Source organism: Oncorhynchus masou, chromosome 9 (assembly GCF_036934945.1).
Source record: "Oncorhynchus masou masou isolate Uvic2021 chromosome 9, UVic_Omas_1.1, whole genome shotgun sequence".
Lineage (NCBI taxonomy): Eukaryota > Metazoa > Chordata > Actinopteri > Salmoniformes > Salmonidae > Oncorhynchus > Oncorhynchus masou.
In genome coordinates this window covers 9,214,346-9,241,417 of record NC_088220.1, presented here as the reverse complement: position 1 = coordinate 9,241,417, position 27,072 = coordinate 9,214,346, and the positions used below count along the sequence as shown (strand labels likewise).

At 44.1% G+C, this 27,072-nt stretch overlaps 2 protein-coding genes across 2 annotated transcripts in view; one reads left to right on the top strand and one right to left on the bottom strand.

Moving 5' to 3' along the window:
• LOC135545401 (uncharacterized) overlaps positions 1-632 on the top strand; it is a 33,372-nt gene extending 32,740 nt beyond the window's left edge. Inside the window, exon 5 of the mRNA XM_064973008.1 lies at positions 117-632. Within this exon, the coding sequence (XP_064829080.1) occupies positions 117-632 (516 nt within the window). The remainder of the gene's footprint in view (positions 1-116) is intronic.
• Positions 633-7,055: 6,423 nt separating this feature from the next.
• On the bottom strand, positions 7,056-24,440 carry LOC135545487 (coiled-coil domain-containing protein 69-like). The gene is made up of 9 exons (XM_064973118.1): positions 24,133-24,440; positions 19,766-19,835; positions 17,194-17,378; positions 12,043-12,130; positions 11,822-11,895; positions 11,589-11,690; positions 11,108-11,227; positions 10,584-10,681; positions 7,056-8,357 (listed from the first exon to the last, which is right to left on the bottom strand). The coding sequence occupies exons 1-9, from the start codon at positions 24,151-24,153 to the stop codon at positions 8,189-8,191; spliced, it is 927 nt and encodes a 308-aa protein (XP_064829190.1). The 5' UTR covers positions 24,154-24,440; the 3' UTR covers positions 7,056-8,188.
• Between the last annotated feature and the right edge of the window lie 2,632 nt (positions 24,441-27,072).

Sequence of the window (27,072 nt, the reverse complement as noted above, 5' to 3'; positions counted from 1 at the left end):
CCTATCTATCAGTCTCCTATCTACCAGTCTCCTATCTACCAGTCTCCCATCTACCAGTCTCCCATCTACCAGTCTCCCAATCTACCAGTCTCCCATCTATGTCTCCTATCTACCAGTCTCCCATCTACCAGTCTCCCATCTACCAGTCTCCCATCTATCAGTCTCCCATCTACCAGTCTCCTATCTACCAGTCTCCTATCTACCAGTCTCCTATCTACCAGTCTCCCATCTACCAGTCTCCCATCTACCAGTCTCCCATCTACCAGTCTCCCATCTACCAGTCTCCTATCTACCAGTCTCCTATCTACCAGTCTCCTATCTACCAGTCTCCTATCTACCAGTCTCCTATCTACCAGTCTCCTATCTATCAGTCTCCTATCTATCAGTCTCCTGTCTACCAGTCTCCTGTCTACCAGTCTCCTATCTATCAGTCTCCTATCTACCAGTCTCCTATCTATACGTCTCCTATCTCTCAGTCTCCTATCTACCAGTCTCCTATCTACCAGTCTCCTATCTACCAGTCTCCTATCTATAAGTCTCTTATCTATCAGTATCCTATCTACCAGTCTCCTATCTACCAGTCTCCTATCTATCAGTCTCCTATCATAGCTAACGAGGACCACAGTCTCTAATCTGATGGAAGATATCTACGATCAGTCTCTAATCTGATGGAAGCTAACGAGGACCACAGTCTCTAATCTGATGGAAGCTAACGAGGAACACAGTCTCTTATCTGATGGAATCTAACCAGGACCACAGTCTCTAATCAGATGGAAGCTAACTACGGTCAGACTCTTACCTGATGGAAGCTAACTATGATCAGTCTCTTATGTGATGGAAGCTAACTACAATCAGTCTCTTGTTTGATGGAATCTAACGAGGACCACGGTCTCTTATCTGACGGAAGCTAACTATGATCAGTCTCTTACCTGATGGAAGCTAACTATGATCAGTCTCTTATCTGATGGAAGTTAACGAGGAGCACAGTCTCTTATTTGATGGAAGCTAATGAGGACCACAGTCTCTTATCTGATGGAAGCTAACTAGGACCACAGTCTTTAATCTGATGGAAGCTAACTACGATCAGTCTCTTATCTGATGGAAGCTAACGAGGACCACATTCTCTAATCTGATTTAAGCTAACTATGATCAGTCTCTTATCTGATGGAAGCTAACTATGATCAGTCTCTTATCTGATGGAAGCTAACTAGAATCAGTCTCTTATCTGATGGAATCTAACGAGGACCACAGTCTCTTATCTGATGGAAGCTAACGAGGACCACAGTCTCTTATCTGATGGAATCTAACTAGGACCACAATCTCTAATCTGATGGAAGCTAACTATGATCAGTCTCTTATCTGATGGAAGCTAACTACAATCAGTCTCTTATCTGATGGAATCTAACGAGGACCACGGTCTCTTATCTGATGGAAGCTAACGCGGACCACAGTCTCGTATCTGATGGAAGCTAATGAGGACCACAGACTCTTATCTGATGGAAGCTAACTACGATCAGTCTCTTATCTGATGGAAGCTAACTATGATCAGACTCTTGTCTGATGGAATCTAACAAGGACCACGGTCTCTTATCTGATGGAAGCTAATGAGGACCACAGTTTCTTATCTGATGGAAGCTAACTACAATCAGTCTCTTATCTAATGGAAGCTAACTACGATCAGTCTCTAATCTGATAGAAGCTAACTACGATCAGTCTCTTATCTGATGGAAGCTAACCAGGACCACAGTCTCTTATCTGATGGAAGCTAACTACAATCAGTCTCTTATCTGATGGAAGCTAACTATGATCAGTCTCTTATCTGATGGAAGCTAACTAGGACCACAGTCTCTTATCTGATGGAAGCTAACTACAATCCGTCTCCTTTCTGAAGGAAGATAACCAGGACCACAAGATTCCGGTTGTGATGGTTACCTCTGCTGCAGAGTATAAGTTCATTAGAGATACCTGCCTCAATAAATGCTTCGCAGAGTTCAAGTAACAGACACATCTCAATATCAACTGTTTAGAGGAGACTGTGTGAATCAGGCCTTCATGCTCGAATTTATGCAAAGAAACCACTACTAAAGGACACCAATAATAAGAAGAGACTTGCTTGGGCCAAGAAACAAAAGCAATGGACATTAGTCAGGTGGAAATCTGTCCTTTGGTCTGATGAGTCCAAATTTTAGATTTTTGGTTCCAACCGCCGTCTTTGTGAGATGCAGAGTAGATGAATGGATCATCTCCAAGTTGGATGGGGAGCGTTGCCGCACAGCTATTGTCTCCAGAGATGTTTGATCGGGCTCAAGTCCGGGCTCTGGCTGGGTCACTCAAGGACATTCAGAGACTTGTCCTGAAGCCACTCCTGCGTTGCCTTGGCTGTGTGCTTAGGGTCATTGTTCTGTTGGAAGGTGAACCTTCGCCCCAGTCTGAGGTCCTGAGTGCTCTGGAGCAGGTTTTCATCAAGGATTTCTCTGTAGTTTGCTCCGTTCATCTTTCCCTCGATCCTGACTAGTCTCCCAGTCCTTGCCGCTGAAAAACATCCCCACAACGTGATGCTGCCACCACCATTCTTCACCATAGTGATGGTGCCAGGTTTCCTCCAGATGTGACGCTTGGCATTCAGGCCAAATATTTCCATCTTGGTTTCATCAGACCAGAGAATCTTGTTTCTCATGGTCTGAGAGTCCTTTAGGTGCCTTTTGGCAAACTCCAAGCGGGCTGTCATGTGCCTTTTACTGAGTTGTGGCTTCCGTCTGGCCACTCTAGTATAAAGACCTGAATGGTGGAGTGCTGGAGAGATTGTTGTCCTTCTGGAAGGTTCTCCCATCTCCACAGAGGAACTCTGTCAGATTGACCATTGGGTGCCCGGTCACCTCCCTGACCAAGGCTCTTCTCCCCAGATTGGTCAGTTTAGCTGGGCAGCCAGCTCTTGGAAGAGTCTTGGTGGTTCCAAACTTTTTCTGTGTTCTTGGGGAACTTTAATGCTGCAGACATTGTTTGGGACCCTTCCCCAGTTCTGTGCCTCGACACAATCCTGTCTCAGAGCTCTACGGACAATTCCTTCCACCTTTTTGCTCTGACATGCAGTGTCAACTGTGGCACCTTATATAGACAGGTGTGTGCCTTTCCAAATCATGTTCAATTAATTGGCTTTGCAACAGGTGGACTCCAATCAAGTTGTAGAAAGGATAATGAATGGAAACAGGATGCACCTGAGCTCAATTGAGAGTCTCATAGCAAAGGGTCTGAATACTTGTGTAAATAAGGTTTCTGTTTTTATTTATTTTTTATTTTAAATTTGCTAAAATTAAAAAAAAAAAAACTGTTTTTGCTTTGTCATTACGGGTTATTGTATGTAGATTGAGGACAAAAAAATGTATTTGATAGATTTTAGAATAAGGCTGTAACATAACAAGATGTGGACAAGTCAAGGGGTCAGAAAACTTTCCGAATGCATTGCAATTTTCTTTTATTTTCTTTTATCTTTTGTTTCGTTTGTGATGTGTTTTTCATTGTGTGCTTTGGCCATCAATTCCTAAGATGAAACCGGGTCTTCAAATCAACATTTCAACCAAGCCCATGGAGATAATTATTCCTAAAATGAAAAAGGGTCTTCAAATCAACATTTCAAACAAGCCCATGGAGATAATTATTTGCAGAGTTGCATTTTTTCTGAATTTAAAATGGAAAATATATATTTTTTAAATTGCCAAAATCTACTAAAACCCTAGGAGGGTAGAGAACAGGTAGAATACAGAGAGAGTGTGTGTGTGAGAGTGAGAGAGAGAGAGAGAGAGAGAGAGAGAGAGAGAGAGAGAGAGTGTGTGTGTGTGTGTGTGTGAGAGAGAGAGTGAATGAGAGAGACGGTTGAGATTACTACACCTTCTTTCCCTCAAAGCTGTTTTCCCCTGGGTGCAATTTTCACCTTTTTTGTTCTAAGCAAATGCGTTGAAAAACACCTCAGTTGCCACAAATAGCAGTTGGTAATTACCTACAGAAATTTGCATGAGATTTTTAATTCTTAATTCCCCACTTGGTAATTTAAGGGTTATCGTTTGCCTGTAATAAAATAATCCAAATTGTAATAAAGTGTATTCACGTTATTAATCAGGCACGGAGGTAATGGAAACGTTTTCAGTAGTCTGTTAATGAATATGGGAATATGCTTCTATTTCTGAGCAATTAACAAATGATGAGGCAGGGTCAGGTATTGTACTAAACTCACACAGCTAATAACGCACAGAGGGACCAAGACAATTCAGGTGTGTTCAAAACACGGTCATGACACCAGACACAGACACATCACCTCGTTCCTCTTTCTTCTCCACCTCCCCAGGAATAGTAACGATAGTGCTGTATGTCTCTGTCATGACTCCCTTTCAAAGGGAAGCATTGTGGGTGTTTTGGCTTGGTGGTTATAGTAAATCAGACTTTATTAACCTCTAACAAATCAACAAAAGGCAATTCATGGGGAAAGTAAAATAGTTTAAACAAAATGAAAGTGAGGAGGTAACTCTTAGACAGAAGACAGGTCACCGGTTCAGCCTCCAGTCTAGGGTTAGTTTCCACAGGTTCAGCCTCCAGTCTAGGGTTAGTTTCCACAGCTTCAGCCTCCAGTCTAGGGTTAGTTTCCACAGGTTCAGCCTCCAGTCTAGGGTTAGTTTCCACAGGTTCAGCCTCCAGTCTAGGGTTAGTTTCCACAGCTTCAGCCTCCAGTCTAGGGTTAGTTTCCACAGGTTCAGCCTCCAGTCTAGGGTTAGTCTCCACAGGTTCAGCCTCCAGTCTAGGGTTAGTTTCCACAGCTTCAGCCTCCAGTCTAGGGTTAGTTTCCACAGCTTCAGCCTCCAGTCTAGGGTTAGTTTCCACAGGTTCAGCCTCCAGTCTAGGGTTAGTTTCCACAGCTTCAGCCTTCAGTCTACTGTTAGTTTCCACAGCTTCAGCCTCCAGTCTACTGTTAGTTTCCACAGCTTCAGCCTCCAGTCTACGGTTAGTTTCCACAGCTTCAGCCTCCAGTCTAGGGTTAGTTTCCACAGGTTCAGCCTCCAGTCTAGGGTTAGTTTCCACAGCTTCAGCCTCCAGTCTAGGGTTAGTTTCCACAGCTTCAGCCTCCAGTCTACGGTTAGTTTCCACAGCATCAGCCTCCAGTCTAGGGTTAGTTTCCACAGCTTCAGCCTCCAGTCTAGGGTTAGTTTCCACAGGTTCAGCCTCCAGTCTAGGGTTAGTTTCCACATGTTCAGCCTCCAGTCTAGGGTTAGTTTCCACATGTTCAGCCTCAGTCTAGGGTTAGTTTCCACATGTTCAGCCTCCAGTCTAGGGTTAGTTTCCACAGCTTCAGCCTCCAGTCTAGGGTTAGTTTCCACAGCTTCAGCCTCCAGTCTAGGGTTAGTTTCCACAGCTTCAGCCTCCAGTCTAGGGTTAGTTTCCACAGGTTCAGCCTCCAGTCTAGGGTTAGTTTCCACAGGTTCAGCCTCCAGTCTACTGTTAGTTTCCACAGCTTCAGCCTCCAGTCTAGGGTTAGTTTCCAGTTCAGCCTCCAGTCTGTTAGTTTCCACAGCTTCAGCCTCCAGTCTCCAGTCTAGGGTTAGTTTCCACAGGTTCAGCCTCCAGTCTAGGGTTAGTTTCCACAGGTTCAGCCTCCAGTCTAGGGTTAGTTTCCACAGCTTCAGCCTCCAGTCTAGGGTTAGTTTCCACATGTTCAGCCTCCAGTCTAGGGTTAGTTTCCACAGGTTCAGCCTCCAGTCTACTGTTAGTTTCCACAGCTTCAGCCTCCAGTCTACGGTTAGTTTCCACAGCTTCAGCCTCCAGTCTAGGGTTAGTTTCCACAGGTTCAGCCTCCAGTCTAGGGTTAGTTTCCACAGCTTCAGCCTCCAGTCTACGGTTAGTTTCCACAGCTTCAGCCTCCAGTCTACGGTTAGTTTCCACATGTTCAGCCTCCAGTCTAGGGTTAGTTTCCACAGGTTCAGCCTCCAGTCTAGGGTTAGTTTCCACAGGTTAACCCTAGACTGGAGGTGGAGTTGCCATGCTAGCTCGACTGTGTGTGTCTGTGTGCAGATAAGGTTGACATGCTCCTCATTGTGACTGGGAGTGGTAACAGGATGCTGTATTGTTGCTCGGGTGCCATTTGGGAGGCAAAACGCAGAAAGGTGTTCCTCCAGGTGACTGTGAAATGCCCTGGGAACTGGGTGACATCACGCCCAGGGGTTTGACCTGCAGTTAGCGTGGAGCCCCACCAGGTATTGTCCTGGCTTGTCAAACATCCATTGACATAGTGATCCTTTTTACATCCGCTGAGCGAACGGTTCCGCTGTCGGCCGCAGCGAGACAGAGAGGGGGGTGAGGGTTGTCCCACTTTCACCTCTGCTCCCCATCAGCCCTGAGCAAAGCACAAGGGGGGGGGGGGTTCAAGCACCAGGGTGCAAAAGTCACCAATGAATGTGTCAATCAGCTTCACCTTTGTGGTGGTTGTTAGTCCCATCCGACACCTTCTCAAATCACCTCATTTACCCCTTTGCGGGGTAAATTATTTCATAAATTAGGAACTAATTAACCCTTTAGATATTAAAAAGTGACTAAAACAAATTAACATCAGTATCCTTTCTGCAGTTTCAACATGTTTTCCACATTGACTTGACAAATACATAAAATGTTCATTATTATTTCATTGTGCCTTTTCCTTTCCGTGAAAACATACTGGAGAACACAAATACAATGTGTCAGAAAATAAAGCAGAACAGGACCGAGCCAAAGCAATACTCATCAACTCTTTCCACACAACTGTCCTGTTCTGCCCCCCAGCGTTTATCACAACGCATTACACACAGTATGGAAAAAAATACCTGTTACCTAAGACTAAATTATTATTGTTTTTTTTTTTTTATATCTGAGAAGAGCCTTTTGGTATAAATAGGAAGATACACACTAAATAATAAAGCTAGAGAATAGGAGTTCTGTCAAATGGAATATAAAAGCTAAAACAATTAACACTGGCTTATTACATTTCACACAACCTGCCCCCTAGTGGAGACACTGACACATTTCACACAAACACAAAGTACAGTGGTTCAGATGCAGATGTTTATTGTAACTCAAGCTCTCGCTCTCTCCTCCTAGATCTATCCGCTGCCTTTGTGGAGCGTTGGCTAAATTATTCAAATGCCAATGTAAACAAACAAAATGTAAAACACAGGAGTAAACAAGAGTAAAAAATTATTTTTTACAGCAACCTTTCTCACATTTAGTACTAGTAAAATACTGATTAAAAGTGCTAGTGCATCAGAAGAAATACAAATTAAAAACACTGAGAAGTGCTTTTGGTTCTTTGTAACTTAAAAGAAAAATATCACAAAAATGTCCTCATCTGCAAAAATAAAATAACCATGGCAATCCATTTCCCATTTTGTATGAAACAAAAAAGTCAAAACATATCCCTAATACAAAAGCTGTTGTCTAAAGTTACTGTTTAAATTGTTTATACTGCATTATATCCTGTAACATTTACTCCTTATTCAGTGACGTAAAACTTTGACAGACGTCGTAATAGTGTCTCAGGAAGAAGGTAGATAAAAAGATGTAGCTACTAGCTACGTACTACATGATTAAACACCTGCCTCTCCAACTGCAACTCAAACCATCAAAGTGAACACTGTCACATTCACCTATAATCTCAGTTGAACAGTAACACAACTATGAGAATCTCAGTTGAACAGCAGGGTGTCAGGGCAGTCCAACAGTGCATGGCTGTGCCCAATGCCACCCCCCCCCCCACACACAAAAAAAGTCCTGTTGTATGAATACCATACTGCTACAGAAACATTACTCTACGGCACAGCAGGTATAAAACCGGAGAAAAAAAAACTACATTTTTGGCATCAGGTTCCATCAAACATGTGACTATAGCCCTTTGTAAAGGTACCTGGACTTTGGTTGGCAAAGTAGGATTACAGTAGGGTTGCAAAAGCCCCGAAACGTTCCCACAATACACAGATTATTCAGAAATTTCACTTGGAAAAACTCCAGGTTGGAGAAATCCCTCCGTGTATGTTACTTCCTGATTCTTGGAATCCTCCAATCAGGGATTACTGAAAAAAATGATTTTAGAATTTTGGGAACGTTAACGGATCCATGCTTGCAACCCTAGACAGGATTAAGACAGAAGTAACTGATTGACCTGTTTGGTCTGGGTGGATCAGCTGGGGGAGATCTCAGACACTATGGGGAAGGATGGGAAAGTAGGACAGGAGTCTCTGTGTTTCAGTTTAAACATGAGTTGCTCTTTCTCCTGGGTGAGCCTCTGACAGAGACCTGTCTGCCTGTCTAACGTCCCTTGGAGGTCCTGGTGCTCCTTGGAGAGCTGCCTACAGACAGGAGCACAGGGAAGGACAAATATTAGAAGACATGTAGTCAGCGCATTAGGAAAGTATTCAGACCCCTTGACGTTGTCCACATTGCTACATTACATCGTTATTCTAAAATTGATTCAATAAATGTTTTTACCTCAATTTACACACAATACCTCATAATGACACATTTTTGCAACTGTATTTAACACAAAAAACAGAAATACCTTATTTACATAAGTATTCAGACCCTTTGCTATGAGACTTGAAATTGAGCTCAGGTGCATCCTGTATCCATTGATCATCCTTGAGATGTTTCTACAACTTGATTGGAGTCCATCTGTGGTAAATTCAATTTATTGGACATTATTTGGAAAGGCCACACACCTGTCTATATAAGGTCCCACAGACCTGCACTCCACCAATCAGGCCTTTATGGTAGAGTGGCCAGACGGAAGCCACTCCTCAGTAAAAAGGCACATGCCAGCCTGCTTGGAGTTTGCCAAAAGGCACCTAAAGGACTCCCAGACCATGAGAAACAAGATTCTCTGGTCTGAGGAAACCAAGATTGAACTATGTGAACCAGGCATCGCTCATCACCAGGCATATCCCAGCCATACAGTGAAGCGTGGTGGCAGAGGTGATGCTCTTTAGTGGCAGGGACTGGGAGACTAGTCAGGATCAAGGGAAAGATGAACGGAGCAAACTACAGAGAGATCCTTGAAGAAAACCTGCTCCAGAGCGCTCAGGTCCTCAGACTGGGACGAAGATTCACCTTCCAACAGGACAACGACTCTAAACACACAGCCAAGACAACACAAGAGTGGCTTTGGGACAAGTCTCTGAATGTCCTTGAGTGGCCCAGCCAGAGCCCGGATTTGAATCCAATCTCTGGAAAGACCTGAAGATAGCTGTGCAGCGACGCTCCCCATCCAACCCGACAGAGCTTGAGATTTTTTCATTTAACCTTTATTTATCTAGGCAAGTCAGTTAAGAACAAATTCTTATTCTTATTTCAATGACGGCCTAGGAACAGTGGGTTAACTGGCCTGGGAACAGTGGGTTAACTGGCCTGGGAACAGTGGGTTAACTGGCCTGGGAACAGTGGGTTAACTGGCCTGGGAACAGTGGGTTAACTGCCTGTTCAGGGGCAGAACGACAGATTTGTACCTTGTCAGCTCAGGGGTTTGATCTTGCAACCTTCCGGTTACTAGTCCAACGCTCTAACCACTAGGCTACCCTGCCGCCCTGTAGAAAAGAATGGGAGAAACTCCCCAAATATAGGTGTACCAAGCTTGAAGCATCATATCCAAGAAGACTCAAGGCTGTAATCGCTGCCTAAGGTGTTTCAACAAAGTACTGAGTAAAGGGTCTGGATACTTATGTAAAATGTGTTTTTGCTCCATCACTATGAGGTATTGTGTGTAAAAAAACTATTTAATCAATTGTAGAATAAGGTTGTAATGTAACAATGTGATAAAGGGGCCTGAATATTTTCAGAATGCTCTGTATTACATTGATAGTTTGCAGGAAGACATTCATAATGAGCAAAACAATTATAATCTGTAGCAGTAGTAGATTTTATAAATATTTTGCTGACCTCAAATCACTGTTCATCAAAATTTTACAAGTGTAAAGGCATTGCCATAAGTAGAAGTAGCACCAAAAAGTAATCCAGCATCTATATACACTTTAATAATGTACAAGAGGAAATTAAACAAGTTTCTATGGTGAAATTGAACATTTACACTAAAGTACTGTAAACTGCCACCACTTTCTCCACCAAGTGGCACCACATTCACATCTGATCTAAATGCCAAAGGCATTTGCTAAATTTAAGTTTTGTTAGAACAGATATTATTAGGTTTGTTTGTTCATCTATTTACAGCCTTGTTGACATGTAGTCTTCTACAATGTGACTTCCTGGTACAGACCTAACAACGTTAACTCCAGGGAAACAGACTGTTACCAACAACTCCAGGGAAACAGACTGTTACCAACAACTCCAGGGAAACAGACTGTTACCAACAACTCCAGGGAAACAGACTGTTACCAACAACTCCAGGGAAACAGACTGTTACCAACAACTCCAGGGAAACAGACTGTTACCAACAACTCCAGGGAAACAGACTGTTACCAACAACTCCAGGGAAACAGACTGTTACCAACAACTCCAGGGAAACAGAATATTCCAACAGACAGAGATGGTGTGGATATCAGCTGATAAGCAGCAGCAGTTCTTACTGTATAAGGCTTTGATGGTTGTCAATCCGAACCGTCAGGTCCTCGTTCTGCTGTAAAACAGTTATGACCTGGTCTTCCAGAGACAGATTCTTCTCCACCTGACGTGATAGAAATGCAAAATTAGGTGGTGAAGACTTGTTGCATTTCAGATAAAATAACTCAACGTTTATATCCCAGGACACATTAGCTAGGAACAGCAAGCTAGCTAAAAAATTGCCATAAATGTTTAATGCTTTCGACCTGTCCCCAAATGAATAGAATTGGTTCAGTTTGTTTTGATAGTTCAACCTGCGTTTCGTGAAGGTGTTTGGTGGGGGGGGGAGAAAATAAATGTGCTCGCGGTTTGGGTGTCAGACTTCTATAACCCAGAGTAGTTTGACAGCGCAGAGCACCTTGGATTTCTTGTTTCTGTTTTATTCCTCTGTAAAGTGTATTGAGACTGTGATGATGCACTTTAAATAAACTTTGACTAGGAGAAATCTAAGAGTCAGTCTGTCAGCCAGTCCAAGTCCCAGTCAACCTACCAGAACCTGCATCTGTAGCAGTTTGTTTCCCTGCTCCTGAATACATTCACTCTTCATCTCAATGACAAACAGCAGACTCTCCTGCTCCTGCTCCCAGAATGGCCCAGGACTGCCATGGGCCTGGAGAGAGCGAAGGAAAGAGAGAGAAGGGGAGAGTAGGAAAGAGAGAGAAGGGGAGAGTAGGAAAGAGAGAGAAGGGGAGAGGAAAGAGAGAGAGGGGGAGAGTAGAGAGAGAGAGAAGGGGAGAGTAGAGAGAGAGAGAAGGGGAGAGTAGAGAGAGAAGGGGAGAGTAGAGAGAGAAGGGGAGAGGGAGAGTAGAGAGAGAAGGGGGGGGGGGGCGAGAGGAAGAGTATAAAATTAACAGCATAGTAATGAGACCTGGAGACCAGATGTCTCAAACAACAGTCCAACTAAGTGAACTGGCTATGGGATCATACACAAGCCACGCAGAAACAGACACACTGCACACACACACACACACCTGAATGTTCCGCTGCAGGTCCTTCTTGAAGGTAGACTCGTCAACTCTCTTCTTTAACTGATTGTACACGTGTAGCTCTGTCGTCAGCTCCTCTACCTCCTCCTTTAAAAGAAAACCTACTGGTCAGTTCTGTACTTCCAAAGTACACAGTTAGAAGGTAAGGGGTACTGTATAGACCACAGTACAACAAAACAGGTGATACAAACTGATCAAGTTAGAGACAACACACATACCTTCAACACTTTCTCTGCTGCCTGGTGTGTCTCGGTTAGCCGTTTTCTCTCTTCACTCTGTCTCCTCTGCCGCTCTGTGGGGGATAATAGGAATTCTATATGTAGTTCTACGGGCCGGGATAACATCAGTCAATGATTACTCATTCGCATACCAGTTCCAACACAATCCACATGGTTATTCCATCTTCATACAGAAGTTATTTCACATGCTCTAGTCTTGCCTTCCAGCTGCCTCTCGTGCTGCTCTGCGGTCCTCTGGCTCTTCTCCACATAGAGAACAGTCAGGTCAGCAGCCGTCTCTGTTTCCACCTGGAGATGATCAACAACACGAGGACAGGGGTTGAAGCCATGTACAGCCACACTTGTCATAGGAGCAAGACAAAGTGAAAACCAAATATAAAAACAGTGAGATCTTTGTTACATAAACAAAACAAGTGTATAAATACCAGATGACCTGCTCTACCAGGTGTATAATACCAGATGACCTGCTCTACCAGGTGTATAATACCAGATGACCTGCTCTACCAGGTGTATAATACCAGATGACCTGCTCTACCATGGGTATAATACCAGATGACCTGCTCTACCAGGTGTATAATACCAGATGATCTGCTCTACCAGGTGTATAATACCAGATGATCTGCTCTACCAGGTGTATAATACCAGATGACCTGCTCTACCAGGTGTATAATACCAGCATGTGTTCATCTCCAATAGCTGTACAATATATGACTTGACATCATCATGTTACTGTGATGCTCTGGTTATTCTGCCTTCAGTCACTCCGACTTAAAGCTGCACGTCCCTGGAAACGCGGGCCGTTGCCGTCCCTGGAAACGCGGGCCGTTGCCGTCCCTGGAAACGCGGGCCGTTGCCGTCCCTGGAAACGCGGGCCGCTGCCGTCCCTGGAAACGCGGGCCGCGTCGTCCCTGGAAACGCGGGCCGCGTCGTCCCTGGAAACGCGGGCCGCGTCGTCCCTGGAAACGCGGGCCGCGTCGTCCCTGGAAACGCGGGCCGTGGTGTCCCTGGAAACGCGGGCCGCGGGCGTCCCTGGAAACGCGGGCCGTGGGCGTCCCTGGAAACGCGGGCCGTGGGCGTCCCTGGAAACGCGGGCCGTGGGCGTCCCTGGAAACGCGGGCCGTGGGCGTCCCTGGAAACGCGGGCCGTGGGCGTCCCTGGAAACGCGGGCGTCCCTGGAAACGCGGGCCGTGGTGTCCCTGGAAATGGCACCCTGTAGTACACTACTTTAGACCAGAGCCCTTAGGGACGATATAGGGACTAGGGTGCAGCCACTAAGACCTCAACTCAAAAGGCTAACCAAGTTCTTTGTGTAAGACACTGTGTAATTCAAATACAAATCACAATGCAATCCTGCAGGAGGAACAGATTGACTTGTTCTGATCTGCTTAGTAATAATATGTTGTAGTAGTGGCTTTGTGGCTCACACTAATTAAACACTAATGCCCTTTTCATACTATCGTGCCAACTGTACTGCGTTGGCATGGATATTGTATTTTCACATTGTCCTCTCCACTAATGGTGGACATGCTGTATAGTCAGGCCAGCACAGTACAGTTGGCTAGGCTCTGCTCAGTGTGGAAAGGGGAGATGGTCAATGTAAATATTTACACGATTCACATCTCATTTTATTTGTCACATACACATGGTTAGCAGATGTTAATGTGAGTGTAGCGAAATGCTTGTGCTTCTAGTTCCGACAATACAGTAATAACCAACAAGTAATCTAACTAACAATTCCAAAACTACTACCTTATACACACAAGTGTAAAGGGATAAAGAACATGTACATAAAGATATATGAATGAGTGATGGTACAGAACGGCAAAGGCAAGATACAGTAGATGGTAGAGAGTACAGTATATACATATGAGATGAGTAATGTAGGGTATGTAAACAAAAGTGCCAAGGTTTAAAGTGGCATTGTTTAAAGTGGCTAGTGATACATGTATTACATAAAGATGGCAAGATGCAGTAGATGATATAGAGTACAGTATATACATATACATATGAGATTAGTAATGTAGGGTATGTAAACATTATATTAAGAGACATTGTTTAAAGTGGCTAGTGATCAATTTCCATTATTAAAGTGGCTGGAGTTGAGTCAGTATGTTGGCAGCAGCCACTCAATGTTAGTGATGGCTGTTTAACAGTCTGATGGCCTTGAGATAGAAGCTGTTTTTCAGTCTCTCGGTCCCAGCTTTGATGCACCTGTACTGACCTCGCCTTCTGGATGATAGCGGAGTGAACAGACAGTGACATCAGGTGGTGTAGGTGTCCTGGAGGGCAGGTAGTTTGCCCCCGGTGATGTGTTGTGCAGACCTCACTACCCTCTGGAGACCCTTACAGTTGTGGGCAGAGCAGTTGCCGTACCAGGCAGTGATACAGCCCGACAGGATGCTCTCGATTGTGCATCTGTAGAAGTTTGTGAGTGCTTTTGGTGACAAGCCAAATTTCTTCAGCCTCCTGAGGTTGAAGAGGCGCTGCTGCGCCTCTTCACAACGCTTTCTGTATGGGTGGACCAATTCAGTTTGTCCGTGATGTGTACACCCAGGAACTTAAAACTTACTACCCTCTCCACTACTGTCCCGTCGATGTGGATAGAGGGGTGCGCCCTCTGCTGTTTCCTGAAGTTCACAATCATCTGCTTTTTTTTTGTTGGCGTTGAGTGCGAGGTTATTTTCCTGACACCACACTCAGAGGGCCCTCACCTCCTCCCTGTAGGCCGTCTCGTCGTTGTTGGTAATCAAGCCTACCACTGTAGTGTCGTCCACAAATTTGATGATTGAGTTGGAGGCGTGCATGGCCACGCAGTCATGGGTGAACAGGGAGTACAGGAGAGGGCTCAGAACGCACCCTTGTGGGGCCCCAGTGTTGAGGATCAGCAGGGTGGAGATGTTGTTACATTTCTGGGGGGGGGTCGAGACCCAGGGTCTTTCTGTGAGATGTTAATCCACACTTCCACCAAGATGGCCCTCACCCTCTGATCCAACAGGTCCCAGACGTGCTCAATGGGATATTGAGTTCCGGGTTCTTCGCTGGTCATGGCAGAACCCTGACATTCCTGTCTTGCAGGAAAGCACACACAGAACCAGCAGTATGGCTGGTGGCGTTGTCATGCTGGAGGGTCATGTCAGGATGAGCCTGCAGGAAGGGTACCACATGAGGGAGGAGGATGTCTTCCCTGTAACACACAGCGTTGAGATTGCCTGCAATGACAAGCTCAGTCCGATGATGCTGTGACACACCGCCCCAGACCATGACGTACCCTCCACCTCCAAATCGATCCCGCTCCAGAACACTGGCCTCGGCGTAAGATTCATTCATTCGACAATAAACACAAATCCGACCATCACTCCGGTGAGACAAAACCGCAACTCGTCAGTGAAGAGCACTTTTTGCCAGTCCTGTCTGGTCCAGCGATGGTGGGTTTGTGCCCATAGGCGACGTTGTTGCCGGTGATGTCTGGTGAGGACCTGCCTTACATATTGGTTTCATTCCAGCTTCCGCCTGGCCACTAGTATAAAGGCCTGATTGGTGGAGTGCTGCAGAGATTGTTGTCCTTCCTGAAGGTTCTCCCATCTCCACAGAAGAACTTTGGCTCTGTCAGAGTGACCACCGGGTTCTTGGTCACCTCCCTGAACAAAGGCCCTTTGCCCCCCGATTGTTCAGTTTAGGCGGGCGGACACCTTAATGAAGAGTCTTGGTGGTTCCAAACTTCTTCAATTTAAGAATGATGGAGGCCACTGTGTTCTTGGGGACCTTCAATGCTGCAGAAATGTTTTGGTACCCTTACCCAGATCTGCACCTGTACACAGTCCAGTCTAAGAACTCTACAGACAATTCCTTCAACCTCATGGCTTAGTTTTTGCTCTGAAATGCACTGTCAGGACCTTATATAGACAAGTGTGTGCCTTTCCAAATCATGTCTAATCAATTGAATTTACCACAGGTGGACTCCAATCAAGCTGTAGAAACATCTCAAGGATGATCGATGGAAACAGGATGCACCTGCTCAATTTCAAATATCATAGCAAAGGGTCTGAATACTTATGTAAACAAGTTCTGCTTTTTTTTTTTTTAAATCTAAAAACCTTTATTTTTTTCACTTTGTCATTATGGGGTATTATTTGTAGATTACAACTTTTTTTTAAAATCAATTTCAGCCAAAGGCTGTAACGTAACAAAAAGTGGAAAAAGTAAAGGGGTTTGAATAGTTTATATGGTGAATGTAAATTTGTACAGTGTCGATGGTGAATGTAAATTTGTACAGGGTCGATGGTGAATGCTAAATTTGTACAGTGTCGATGGTGAATGCTAAATTTGTACAGTGTCGATGGTGAATGCTAAATTTGTACAGTGTCGATGGTGAATGCTAAATTTGTACAGGGTCGATGGTGAATGTAAATTTGTACAGGGTCGATGGTGAATGCTAAATTGTACAGGGTCGATGGTGAATGCTAAATTGTACAGGGTCGATGGTGAATGCTAAATTGTACAGGGTCGATGGTGAATGTAAATTTGTACAGGGTCGATGGTGAATGCTAAATTTGTACAGATGGTGAATGCTAAATTGTACAGGGTCGATGGTGAATGCTAAATTTGTACAGTATGGTGAATGCTAAATTGTACAGGGTCGATGGTGAATGCTAAATTGTAAATTAAATTGTACAGGGTCGATGGTGAATGCTAAATTGTACAGGGTCGATGGTGAATGCTAAATTGTACAGGGTCGATGGTGAATGCTAAATTGTACAGGATGGTGAATGCTAAATTGTACAGGGTGTGAATGCTAAATTGTACAGGGTCGATGGTGAATGCTAAATTGTACAGGGTCGATGGTGAATGTAAATTGTACAGGGTCGATGGTGAATGCTAAATTGTACAGGGTCGATGGTGAATGCTAAATTGTACAGGGTCGATGGTGAATGCTAAATTGTACAGGGTCGATGGTGAATGCTAAATTGTACAGGTGAATGCGATGGTGAATGCTAAATTGTACAGGGTCGATGGTGAATGCTAAATTGTACAGGGTCGATGGTGAATGCTAAATTGTACAGGGTCGATGGTGAATGCTAAATTGTACAGGGTCGATGGTGAATGCTAAATTGTACAGGGTCGATGGTGAATGCTAAATTGTACAGGGTCGATGGTGAATGCTAAATTGTACAGGGTCGATGGTGAATGCTAAATTGTACAGGGTCGATGGTGAATGCTAAATTGTACAGGGTCGATGGTGAATGCTAAATTGTACAGGGTCGATGGTGAATGTTAAATTGTACAGGATATATATTAGATGGTATATAGTGAATGTAAATTGTACAGGGCATTTTTGTGTTTAGGTTAGATACCTTCTCAATGATGTTGTGGACCAGGGCACAGAGCTCTCCTTGGGTTGGGTCTTTTAGTAGCTCCTCCCTCTCCTGGGTCCCAGAGGCAGACAGCACCTCCCGTAGGATCTTCAGCTGCCACTCATACTGACCCAGCTGCTTCTCTGCTTCTAGACCCACGTTCAGCTCCTCCAGAGGGACTTTACCTGGAGGAGGGGATACCAGGGTTATATTCAGTAAGTAACAAACAGAAGAAAACAAACAGGGAGGGAATAGCTGAACATGTGCAATAACAAAAAGTATTGTTCTACATGGCATAAATTCTACGTTCGCTATGTTACAATGTACCTGAACACGACCCACGGCTGTGGTTATCAGGACAAAAACCTTGTTGGAATGCTCAGATAGAAATATATTATGTAGACATGTAGGATAAGACATCACGTCAGTTCTATTCACATGTCTATCTTGTACAGTATGCTCCACAGGCTTCGTCTACTGCTTAGTACTGAGTACTGTGTGATTGAGCCAAAACCATAATGTAGTTGGCAGAGGGGTTGAACCAAACCAGACCTGGCTGCAACCTTTACAGGTCAGACTAGACTCAATACAACACCACTAGAATATACTAACTCAATTTGTCTGACTATAAAATACTTAGAGCTACTCCGATATGTATAGGGGAGGGCTCCAGTTCAACTTCTGAGGAACTCAAGACTAGTTTGGTGAACCACGTTCCGAGTGATGATTAACCTTCCTGAGACATGGAAACTTGTGTTAGCTCTCAGAGTTAATGTCTTAGGTTTTTAGCTCAGCAGGCTAGGCCAACACAGTCTTGTTCACTCAGGCACTTGGTGAAGACATGACCCTGAGAACCATAATTACATGACAACAGAGTACACACCAAGTACACAAGACAGTGCCTGTTGAGTATTCTAATGCAGACAGCACAGTGTTGACACATCAGTGTTTCCAAGGCCATCGAAGCATTCAAAACTGACTGGTTGAAATTAGGTCATTTTGATGTCCCTTTAAAAATCTGTAATTCCAACCAGTTTCTGGGTGTAGTGACATCATTTCAACCTACCGGGATCATGACAAAGTGTGTGTCATTTAAAACACTCAGATATTTTATGCCATTTCGCAGACGCTAAGTGACTTAGTCATGCATGCATACATACATTATTACGTACGAGCAGCCCAGGGTGTTGCAAGCGCTATCCTCTACAAACTGCGCCATACTGGAGTCCAGTTATTATGTACAGGTTGTTAGTGGGCCTAATAGAGGATTTTATAATGAGTCAAGAGGCAGTGTGATGTGTAAAACCCTCTGCATCAGAGATGTAATAAAAGACAACCAGACAAGCAACACGAGAGGAGGAGTGACAGGGTCAGTCTACAACACGAGAGGAGGAGTGACAGCGTCAGTCTACAACACGAGAGGAGGAGTGACAGCGTCAGTCTACAACACGAGAGGAGGAGTGACATCGTCAGTCTACAACACGAGAGGAGGAGTGACATCGTCAGTCTACAACACGAGAGGAGGAGTGACATCGTCAGTCTACAACACGAGAGGAGGAGTGACATCGTCAGTCTACAACACGAGAGGAGGAGTCACAGCGTCAGTCTACAACACGAGAGGAGGAGTCACAGCGTCAGTCTACAACACGAGAGGAGGAGTCACAGCGTCAGTCTACAACACGAGAGGAGGAGTCACAGCGTCAGTCTACAACACGAGAGGAGGAGTCACAGCGTCAGTCTACAACACGAGAGGAGGAGTCACAGCGTCAGTCTACAACACGAGAGGAGGAGTCTACAGCGTCTACAACACAACACGTCTCAGTCTACAACACAACACGAGAGGAGGAGTCACAGCGTCAGTCTACAACACAAGAGGAGGAGTCACAGCGTCAGTCTACAACACAACACGAGAGGAGGAGTCACAGCGTCAGTCTACAACACAACACGAGAGGAGGAGTCACAGCGTCAGTCTACAACACAACACGAGAGGAGGAGTCACAGCGTCAGTCTACAACACAACAGGAGAGGAGGAGTCACAGCGTCTAGTCTACAACACAACAGGAGAGGAGGAGTCACAGCGTCAGTCTACAACACAAGAGAGGAGGAGTCACAGCGTCAGTCTACAACACAACACACAGCGTCAGTCTACAACACAACAGGAGGGAGGAGTCACAGCGTCAGTCTACAACACAACAGGAGAGGAGGAGTCACAGCGTCAGTCTACAACACAACAGGAGAGGAGGAGTCACAGCGTCAGTCTACAACACAACAGGAGAGGAGGAGTCACAGCGTCAGTCTACAACACAACAGGAGAGGAGGAGTCACAGCGTCAGTCTACAACACAACACGAGAGGAGGAGTCACAGTGTCAGTCTACAACACAACAGGAGAGGAGGAGTCACAGCATCAGTCTACAACAACAGGAGGAGTCACAGTGTCAGTCTACAACACAACACGAGAGGAGTAGTCACAGTGTCAGTCTACAACAACAGGAGGAGTCACAGTGTCAGTCTACAACAGGAGAGAAGTAGTCACAGTGTCAGTCTACAACAACAGGAAACCACACCCCTCACCTCCTCCTCCATCTTGACTGTTGTTGACCTCCTTCACAGTCTTCTCTTCCTCTTTCACTTTGCTTTTCCTCTACAAGGAGAAAAGAGTGTGATGTAGGAATACAATACGACAATATCACAACATATTATAAATAAGAACAAAAAGTTTTGTTTTTTACTTCAGTTAATTTTAGTATAAACCCCCCCCCCCCCCTTAAAACTGCATTGTTTGTTAAGGGCTTGTAAGTAAGCATTTAACTTGTAAGCATTTCACTGTGAGGTCTCCACCTGTTTGTTAAGGGTTTGTAAGTAAGCATTTAACTTGTAAGCATTTCACTTGTATTCGGAGCATGTGACAAATAACATTTGATTTGAATTCCACCTTATTTTGGATGTTTTGAAGTGCCAGGGACCACAGAACTTGTTGTTCGTAAACTGGAGCAGGGTAAGATCTTATGTAAAGCTTCTGATTGGTGCTTGACCCATATGGCTCTCTCACAGGGAGTGATTAGTACCCACATGACTGGAAATGAATCATTAGTTTGTTCAAAAGTTACATAACATGTCTATGCTACAGTTTTATGATTCAACAGCTGACCTGGGTCTTCCTACTGGTTGTACAATGTGATTTACTTCAAACTGATCGTACCAGTAACTTAAGGAGTCTTAATAAAAACATTTCTGCATTAGATACATTACTTTGTTGTAGAATAACCTATACTAGTTGAGCATAGACTACTACACTAAGGAGTTACAGCGAGGTCATTCATAACTGTTTTTGTAAGTAGGGCAATTCCATGCTGCTGCCCTGCCATCCATGGAGACCAGCCACCTTCTGACCTCCTCCCACAACACACCGTTATCCCACCACCACTACCGCTGTATAAACACATAGAAACTCCAAGCAACACGACCTACAAGCTTTATTTGTGACTGGAAGACACAGCCTGTGTCCTAAATGCCATCTTTTTCCCGAATATAGTGCACTACTTTTGACCCTGGTTGCTACAATAAATACAGTGTTCCTTCAACCTGGCTGCTCCAATAAATACTGTGTTCCTTCAACCTGGCTGCTCCAATAAATGCAGTGTTCCTTTAACCTGGCTGCTCCAATAAATACCGTGTTCCTTCTCACCAACCTGGCTGCTCCAATAAATACCGTGTTCCTTCAACCTGGCTGCTCCAATAAATACCGTGTTCCTTCTCACCAACCTGGCTGCTCCAATAAATACCGTGTTCCTTCAACCTGGCTGCTACAATAAATACCGTGTTCCTTCAACCTGGCTGCTACAATAAATACCGTGTTCCTTCAACCTGGCTGCTACAATAAATACCGTGTTCCTTCAACCTGGCTGAAAAAGTGACTCCAGAAAGACACTGTAGAGACCAGTATAGCATGATGTGTGATGAGCTTTAAATCTCAATAAAAGGATCTTAACATGATGTGTGATGAGCTTTAAATCTCAATAAAAGGATTTTAACATGATGTGTGATGAGCTTTAAATCTCAATAAAAGGATCTTAACATGATGTGTGATGGGCTTTAAATCTCAATAAAAGGATCTTAACATGATGTGTGATGGGCATGCGTTTTATTACCTGCTTTAAATCCCAGTTAAGGATCTTAAACACACAAGTCCAGGGGCACATGTTGAGGTGGGGTTGGAAAGGCTCTCTTTAAGAGGAATATAAATCACACCTCTTCTTTCTCAGGCCATACGCCCCAAATGGGACCCTATTTCCTATGTAAGTGCACTACTTTTGACCAGGGCCCATAGCAGTTCACTACAGAGGGAATAGGGTGCCATTTGGGACAGAGACCCGGTCTCCCCAGTCTTTTTAAACATTGGAGAAACTTCCAACGTTGAGTTCTGTGTTCACTGAATAAACGCACAGGGAACATCCTAGCCCCATGGCAGACTGTAGCCTACACCGGACTCCTAATGTACTAAACTCACAGGGAACATCCTAGCCCCATGGCAGACTGTAGCCTACACCGGACTCCTAATGTACTAAACTCACAGGGAACATCCTAGCCCCATGGCAGACTGTAGCCTACACCGGACTCCTAATGTACTAAACGCACAGGGAACATCATAGCCCCATGGCAGACTGTAGCCTACACCGGACTCCTAATGTACTAAACGCACAGGGAACATCCTAGCCCCATGGCAGACTGTAGCCTACACAGGACTCCTAATGTACTAAACTCACAGGGAACATCCTAGCCCCATGGCAGACTGTAGCCTACACCGGACTCCTAATGTACTAAACGCACAGGGAACATCCTAGCCCCATGGCAGACTGTAGCCTACACAGGACTCCTAATGTACTAAACTCACAGGGAACATCCTAGCCCCATGGCAGACTGTAGCCTACACCGGACTCCTAATGTACTAAACGCACAGGGAACATCATAGCCCCATGGCAGACTGTAGCCTACACCGGACTCCTAATGTACTAAACTCACAGGGAACATCCTAGCCCCATGGCAGACTGTAGCCTACACCGGACTCCTAATGTACTAAACGCACAGGGAACATCATAGCCCCATGGCAGACTGTAGCCTACACCGGAATCCTTATGTTTACAAGTTCTTCCTGTCCCCAAGAGTAAGGTTCCCAAGGTTAAGATGGATTGTTTTCTGACTTCTGTAAGAAATACCTAGTCCAGGTACCTAGTCCAGGTACCTAGTCCAGGTACCTAGTCCAGGTACCTAGTCCAGGTACCTAGTCCAGGTACCTAGTCCAGGTACTCTCACAGGAGTAGAAAGAAACTTTCCAAGAAGAGTGCGAAACATCCCCCCCCCAAAAAAATGTGAATAAAGAACTGGCCTGTCAAAAGGTACACACATAGGCGACAGACATGTACCATCGGGCTGATAGAACTAGAAAAACAGCCCCCCAACACAAAAGGAAATTCAGAAAACTAAAACCACATCTTCAATACAACGAAGGACATTTCATTTAGACTGTGGTTGAGTCTTTCAAGCAGAGAAACACATGTTCCGTGTCATTAACACTTGGCTGAGGAGGAGTCTCTTCATGTGGCATTTTCACCATGGTCCGTATGGAGACCCATATTGCTGTGTGTGTGTGTGTGTGTGTGTGTGTCTCCAGACTTCTCTTGTAGAGCCCTCTCTAGCAGACCTTCACACTTCTCCAGTTGCCTACGTCAACCAGCCAAACAGATGGTTTTGTGATCTGCTCTGCAGACGCTGCTATACAGCTCGCCAGTGGCTTGGTTTGCAGTACCGCTTAAGTACTTATTTCTGTTGTTGTAGAAGAAAACATATTTTCTATGTCAAACACCACCATTGAGAAATGAAGAAATACACTCACAGAGAATCTTGACTAATCAATCAAAGGATACCCTCTGTTTTTAACTGTGTGAGTGGTCTCAATGTGTGACTGCTTGATGCATTGCCAGATGAGTTTGAAGGGGAAATCAATTTAAACTTAACGATTCATCAATCTAGTCTCTCTCTTCAACGCCTCCTGGAAGTGGTACAATCTGGGGTATTATTTCTGGATGGTAATATAAGTCTGTGCCACTGGCTGTAAATGTCAGAGGCAGTACTAGTACATCTAACTGTAGCCTACTTAAAATACATTTAACATTTAACTGCATGTTAATTATTACACTCCATATCCTCAAGCCACTTCTTTCCAATCACAAAACGGTGCCACTTGTAGTTCTCAGTCGTTGTCACAGGAAACAGCAACTCATTTTGTGCACTTAAGTAGAAAAACCCAACAACTCCTATGATAAGAAAGTAAAAAAAACCTTCAGATGTAATTCACTGACTATGTAGGCTACAGGGTGTCAATCAATTAATATAATGTAGAATTTACTGGTGATGATGATAACACAATGACACCGAAGATCATTGATACAATGTATCACCACCAGTAACTGTCAATGTCTGGTCAACCTGTAACTTCCTCTACTAATTAATGCGGAAGAATGACGTCAGATGAGTTCCCTGCACTGTTCCGTTTGACAAGTAGAGTTTGAAACCGTGGGAAAGTCAGTCTCAGAGGATAGACATCTTTTAAATTATTTTCAGCACATCTGTTTCCAATAAAAACGTGTAGAAAACACACATTGACTGATAGAATACATCACGCTTTGCAAAAAACGATGCTAATCCCCATAAATAAAATCCACTAGAGATTAACGCACGTGGGAAATTAGGCTATAATCTAACAAACAAGTTTTCTTGATCGATTAAAAAATATATATCAACACGCCTGTGTTGTGCTACGAATCCGTGCGACAATGGGAAGCTACAATAACAAAACACCACTTGGTTACTTAATTAATATACTAGATTATTTCACAGCAAAAATGAATAAATAACATTGTCTTGCAAATTCTGCCACGCACCTTGCTGTGGCTGCAACCCATGCCTGCCCCGCGTCTTCTCGTCAACCGTACCAGTCCTTATCTAGAGTTACCAACTCTTCTGAACACTGCGCCTCGCCGGTATATGGACTCTCAAGAGGTCTGTGCTGCTCACTCACAACAACTCACTCAACTCGACCAGTTGGGCGGTTCTCTTTAAAAAACAAAATCAAAAAAACTGATCTTAAAACAAACTGAACCGACCCACGTTCTAGAAGGGGAAACAGGGTGTAGATCAGTGGATTGCTCATCCTGTTACGCAAAATTTAGGCTTGTGGGTGTTTCAAGTCTATGGAGTTGACATTTTACCGTAATACACCGAATACACGCCCCATCAGATTTACATCACACATAATAGGTTACCTAATCATAGGTTTCATGCATGGATTATTTTTCCTATTGCCTAGAGGCTATTTAATTATATCAGGCCTCTAATGTGCCCAATAATATTGAATTCTCACTGCAGTAAGATACAAATGAAGAATTGTATGGATTGATCTGAATCTGTCATTTTGTTTATAATACATGTTGAGGAAGAGCATGTGAAAAACACACATAGTCAATGGACATGTGAAAGACACAGTAGATACATCCCTCCCTCCATCCCTCCCTCCCTCCCTCCCTCCCTCCCTCCCTCCCTCCCTCCCTCCCTCCATCCATCCATCCATCCATCCATCCATCCATCCATCCATCCATCCATCCATCCATCCATCCATCCATCCATCCAGGGATGGGTTTTACTTTACAGATTCATTCCGTCTCTGAGGAGAAAGGTCATGCTGATCTTTCAGGGAGGGGTAGGCAGCTGTAAAGACTCCATATCATAGCCTTACCCCTGTAGGCTGCACATAGCCCTCTGGGATAATTTACCAACCTGCAACATTTCATCCTGTTGCATAGCTAAGAATTATTGTTGCAACTCATGACTTACAAATCCAATCAAATTGTATTTGTCACATGCTTCAGTGTAGACTAACAGTTTACTTTTGGTTTTTCCCAACAATGCAGAGAGAAATAAAATAGAGATATAATAGGAAAATACAAAACGAGGACTTGGCGATATACACAGGGTATCAGTACTTGGTCCATGTGCAGGGGTAATTGAGAGATATTTTATTTTACTCGTCAAGTCAGTTAAGAACAAATTTGTATTTTCAATGAGTGGGTTACCTGCCTTGTTCAGGGGCAGAATGACAGATTGTTACATTGTCAGCTCGGGGATTTGATCTTGCAACCTTTCGGTTGCTAGTCCAATGCTCTAGCCACTAGGCTACCTGCCCCCCCCCTACACTCTAACCACTAGGCTACCCTGCTGCCATGTACATGGAGATATGTACATATAACTAGGACTAAAGTGACAGATAGCAAAGAGTAGCAGCAGGGTATGTCAGAAGTTTTTTTTATAATGCAAAAAGGGCCAATGCAGATAGTTAAATAGTTAACCAAATAGCCAGACTAACTATTTAGTAGTCTTATAGCTTGAGGGTAGAAATGGTTCAGGGTACTGTTGGTTCCAGACATACAGTACGTAAGACTGGTTGATATGAACAAAAGGGACAGACAACGGATGCTGGAATGTTAGAGTTATTGTCAAAACCCCACCCGTTCTAAAGCTGTCAGACGTAGTCACACATCCAAGGCCTTCTTCAGTAACAACGTCCATTTCCAGAGGTTCATGAAATCAGAGGTTTGATCTCTCACAACGCCACAGCGAGGCTAAATGATCCATATGTATGGAATGTATGGATGTGTGTGTGGGTGTATGAGTGCGTGCGTGTGGTCTTCAACACAGAATGTAAACTACTGGGCAGGTTGGCAGTGTCCCATGAAGAGCTCTGCTCTGATTGGTTTTCAGCTGACAATCACATTTCCCAAAGGTGACATCATGGGTTAAATGCAAAACGACAAGAGGTTAAACAGATATGACTCTGAAAGTTGGCACTCTTACAAAAATACATTTCCCTGCAATTAACATTCAATAATTTCAACATTGAACAAAGAGATTTTATCTCATGGATAAGACGCAAACATATATGACTCTGAAAGTTGGCCCCACTTCAAAAATACCTACATTATCTCAATCAACATTGCATTATTTCAACTTTGAACATATTAGAGACGGAAAGTCTCTCTTGCAAAATAGAAGACAAACAAAAAGTTTCATAAAAACAATAAAAGTGTGGAGAACAATGGATTCCAATGTCTTTGTTTACACTGACAGACCAGCTGTCTTCTCTACATCCCGTATTTCTTTAATCTGAGACAACAGCTGTCTTCTCTATATCCCATATTTCTTTATTCTGACACACCATCTGTGTTCTCCACAACCCGGAAATGAGTCTAGTTTACACTAAGCATAGATGTGGTACCTCTACAGTACCGATCATTGATGTGGTACCTCTACAGTACTGATCATTGATGTGGTACCTCTACAGTACTGATCATAGATGTGGTACCTCTACAGTACTGATCATTGATGTGGTACCTCTACAGTACTGATCATAGATGTGGTACCTCTACAGTACTGATCATAGATGTGGTACCTCTACAGTACTGATCATAGATGTGGTACCTCTACAGTACTGACCATAGATGTGGTACCTCTACAGTACTGATCATAGATGTGGTACCTCTACAGTACTGATCATTGATGTGGTACCTCTACAGTACTGATCATAGATGTGGTACCTCTACAGTACTGATCATTGATGTGGTACCTCTACAGTACTGATCATAGATGTGGTACCTCTACAGTACTGATCATTGATGTGGTACCTCTACAGTACTGATCATAGATGTGGTACCTCTACAGTACTGATCATAGATGTGGTACCTCTACAGTACTGATCATAGATGTGGTACCTCTACAGTACTGATCATAGATGTGGTACCTCTACAGTACTGAGCATAGATGTGGTACCT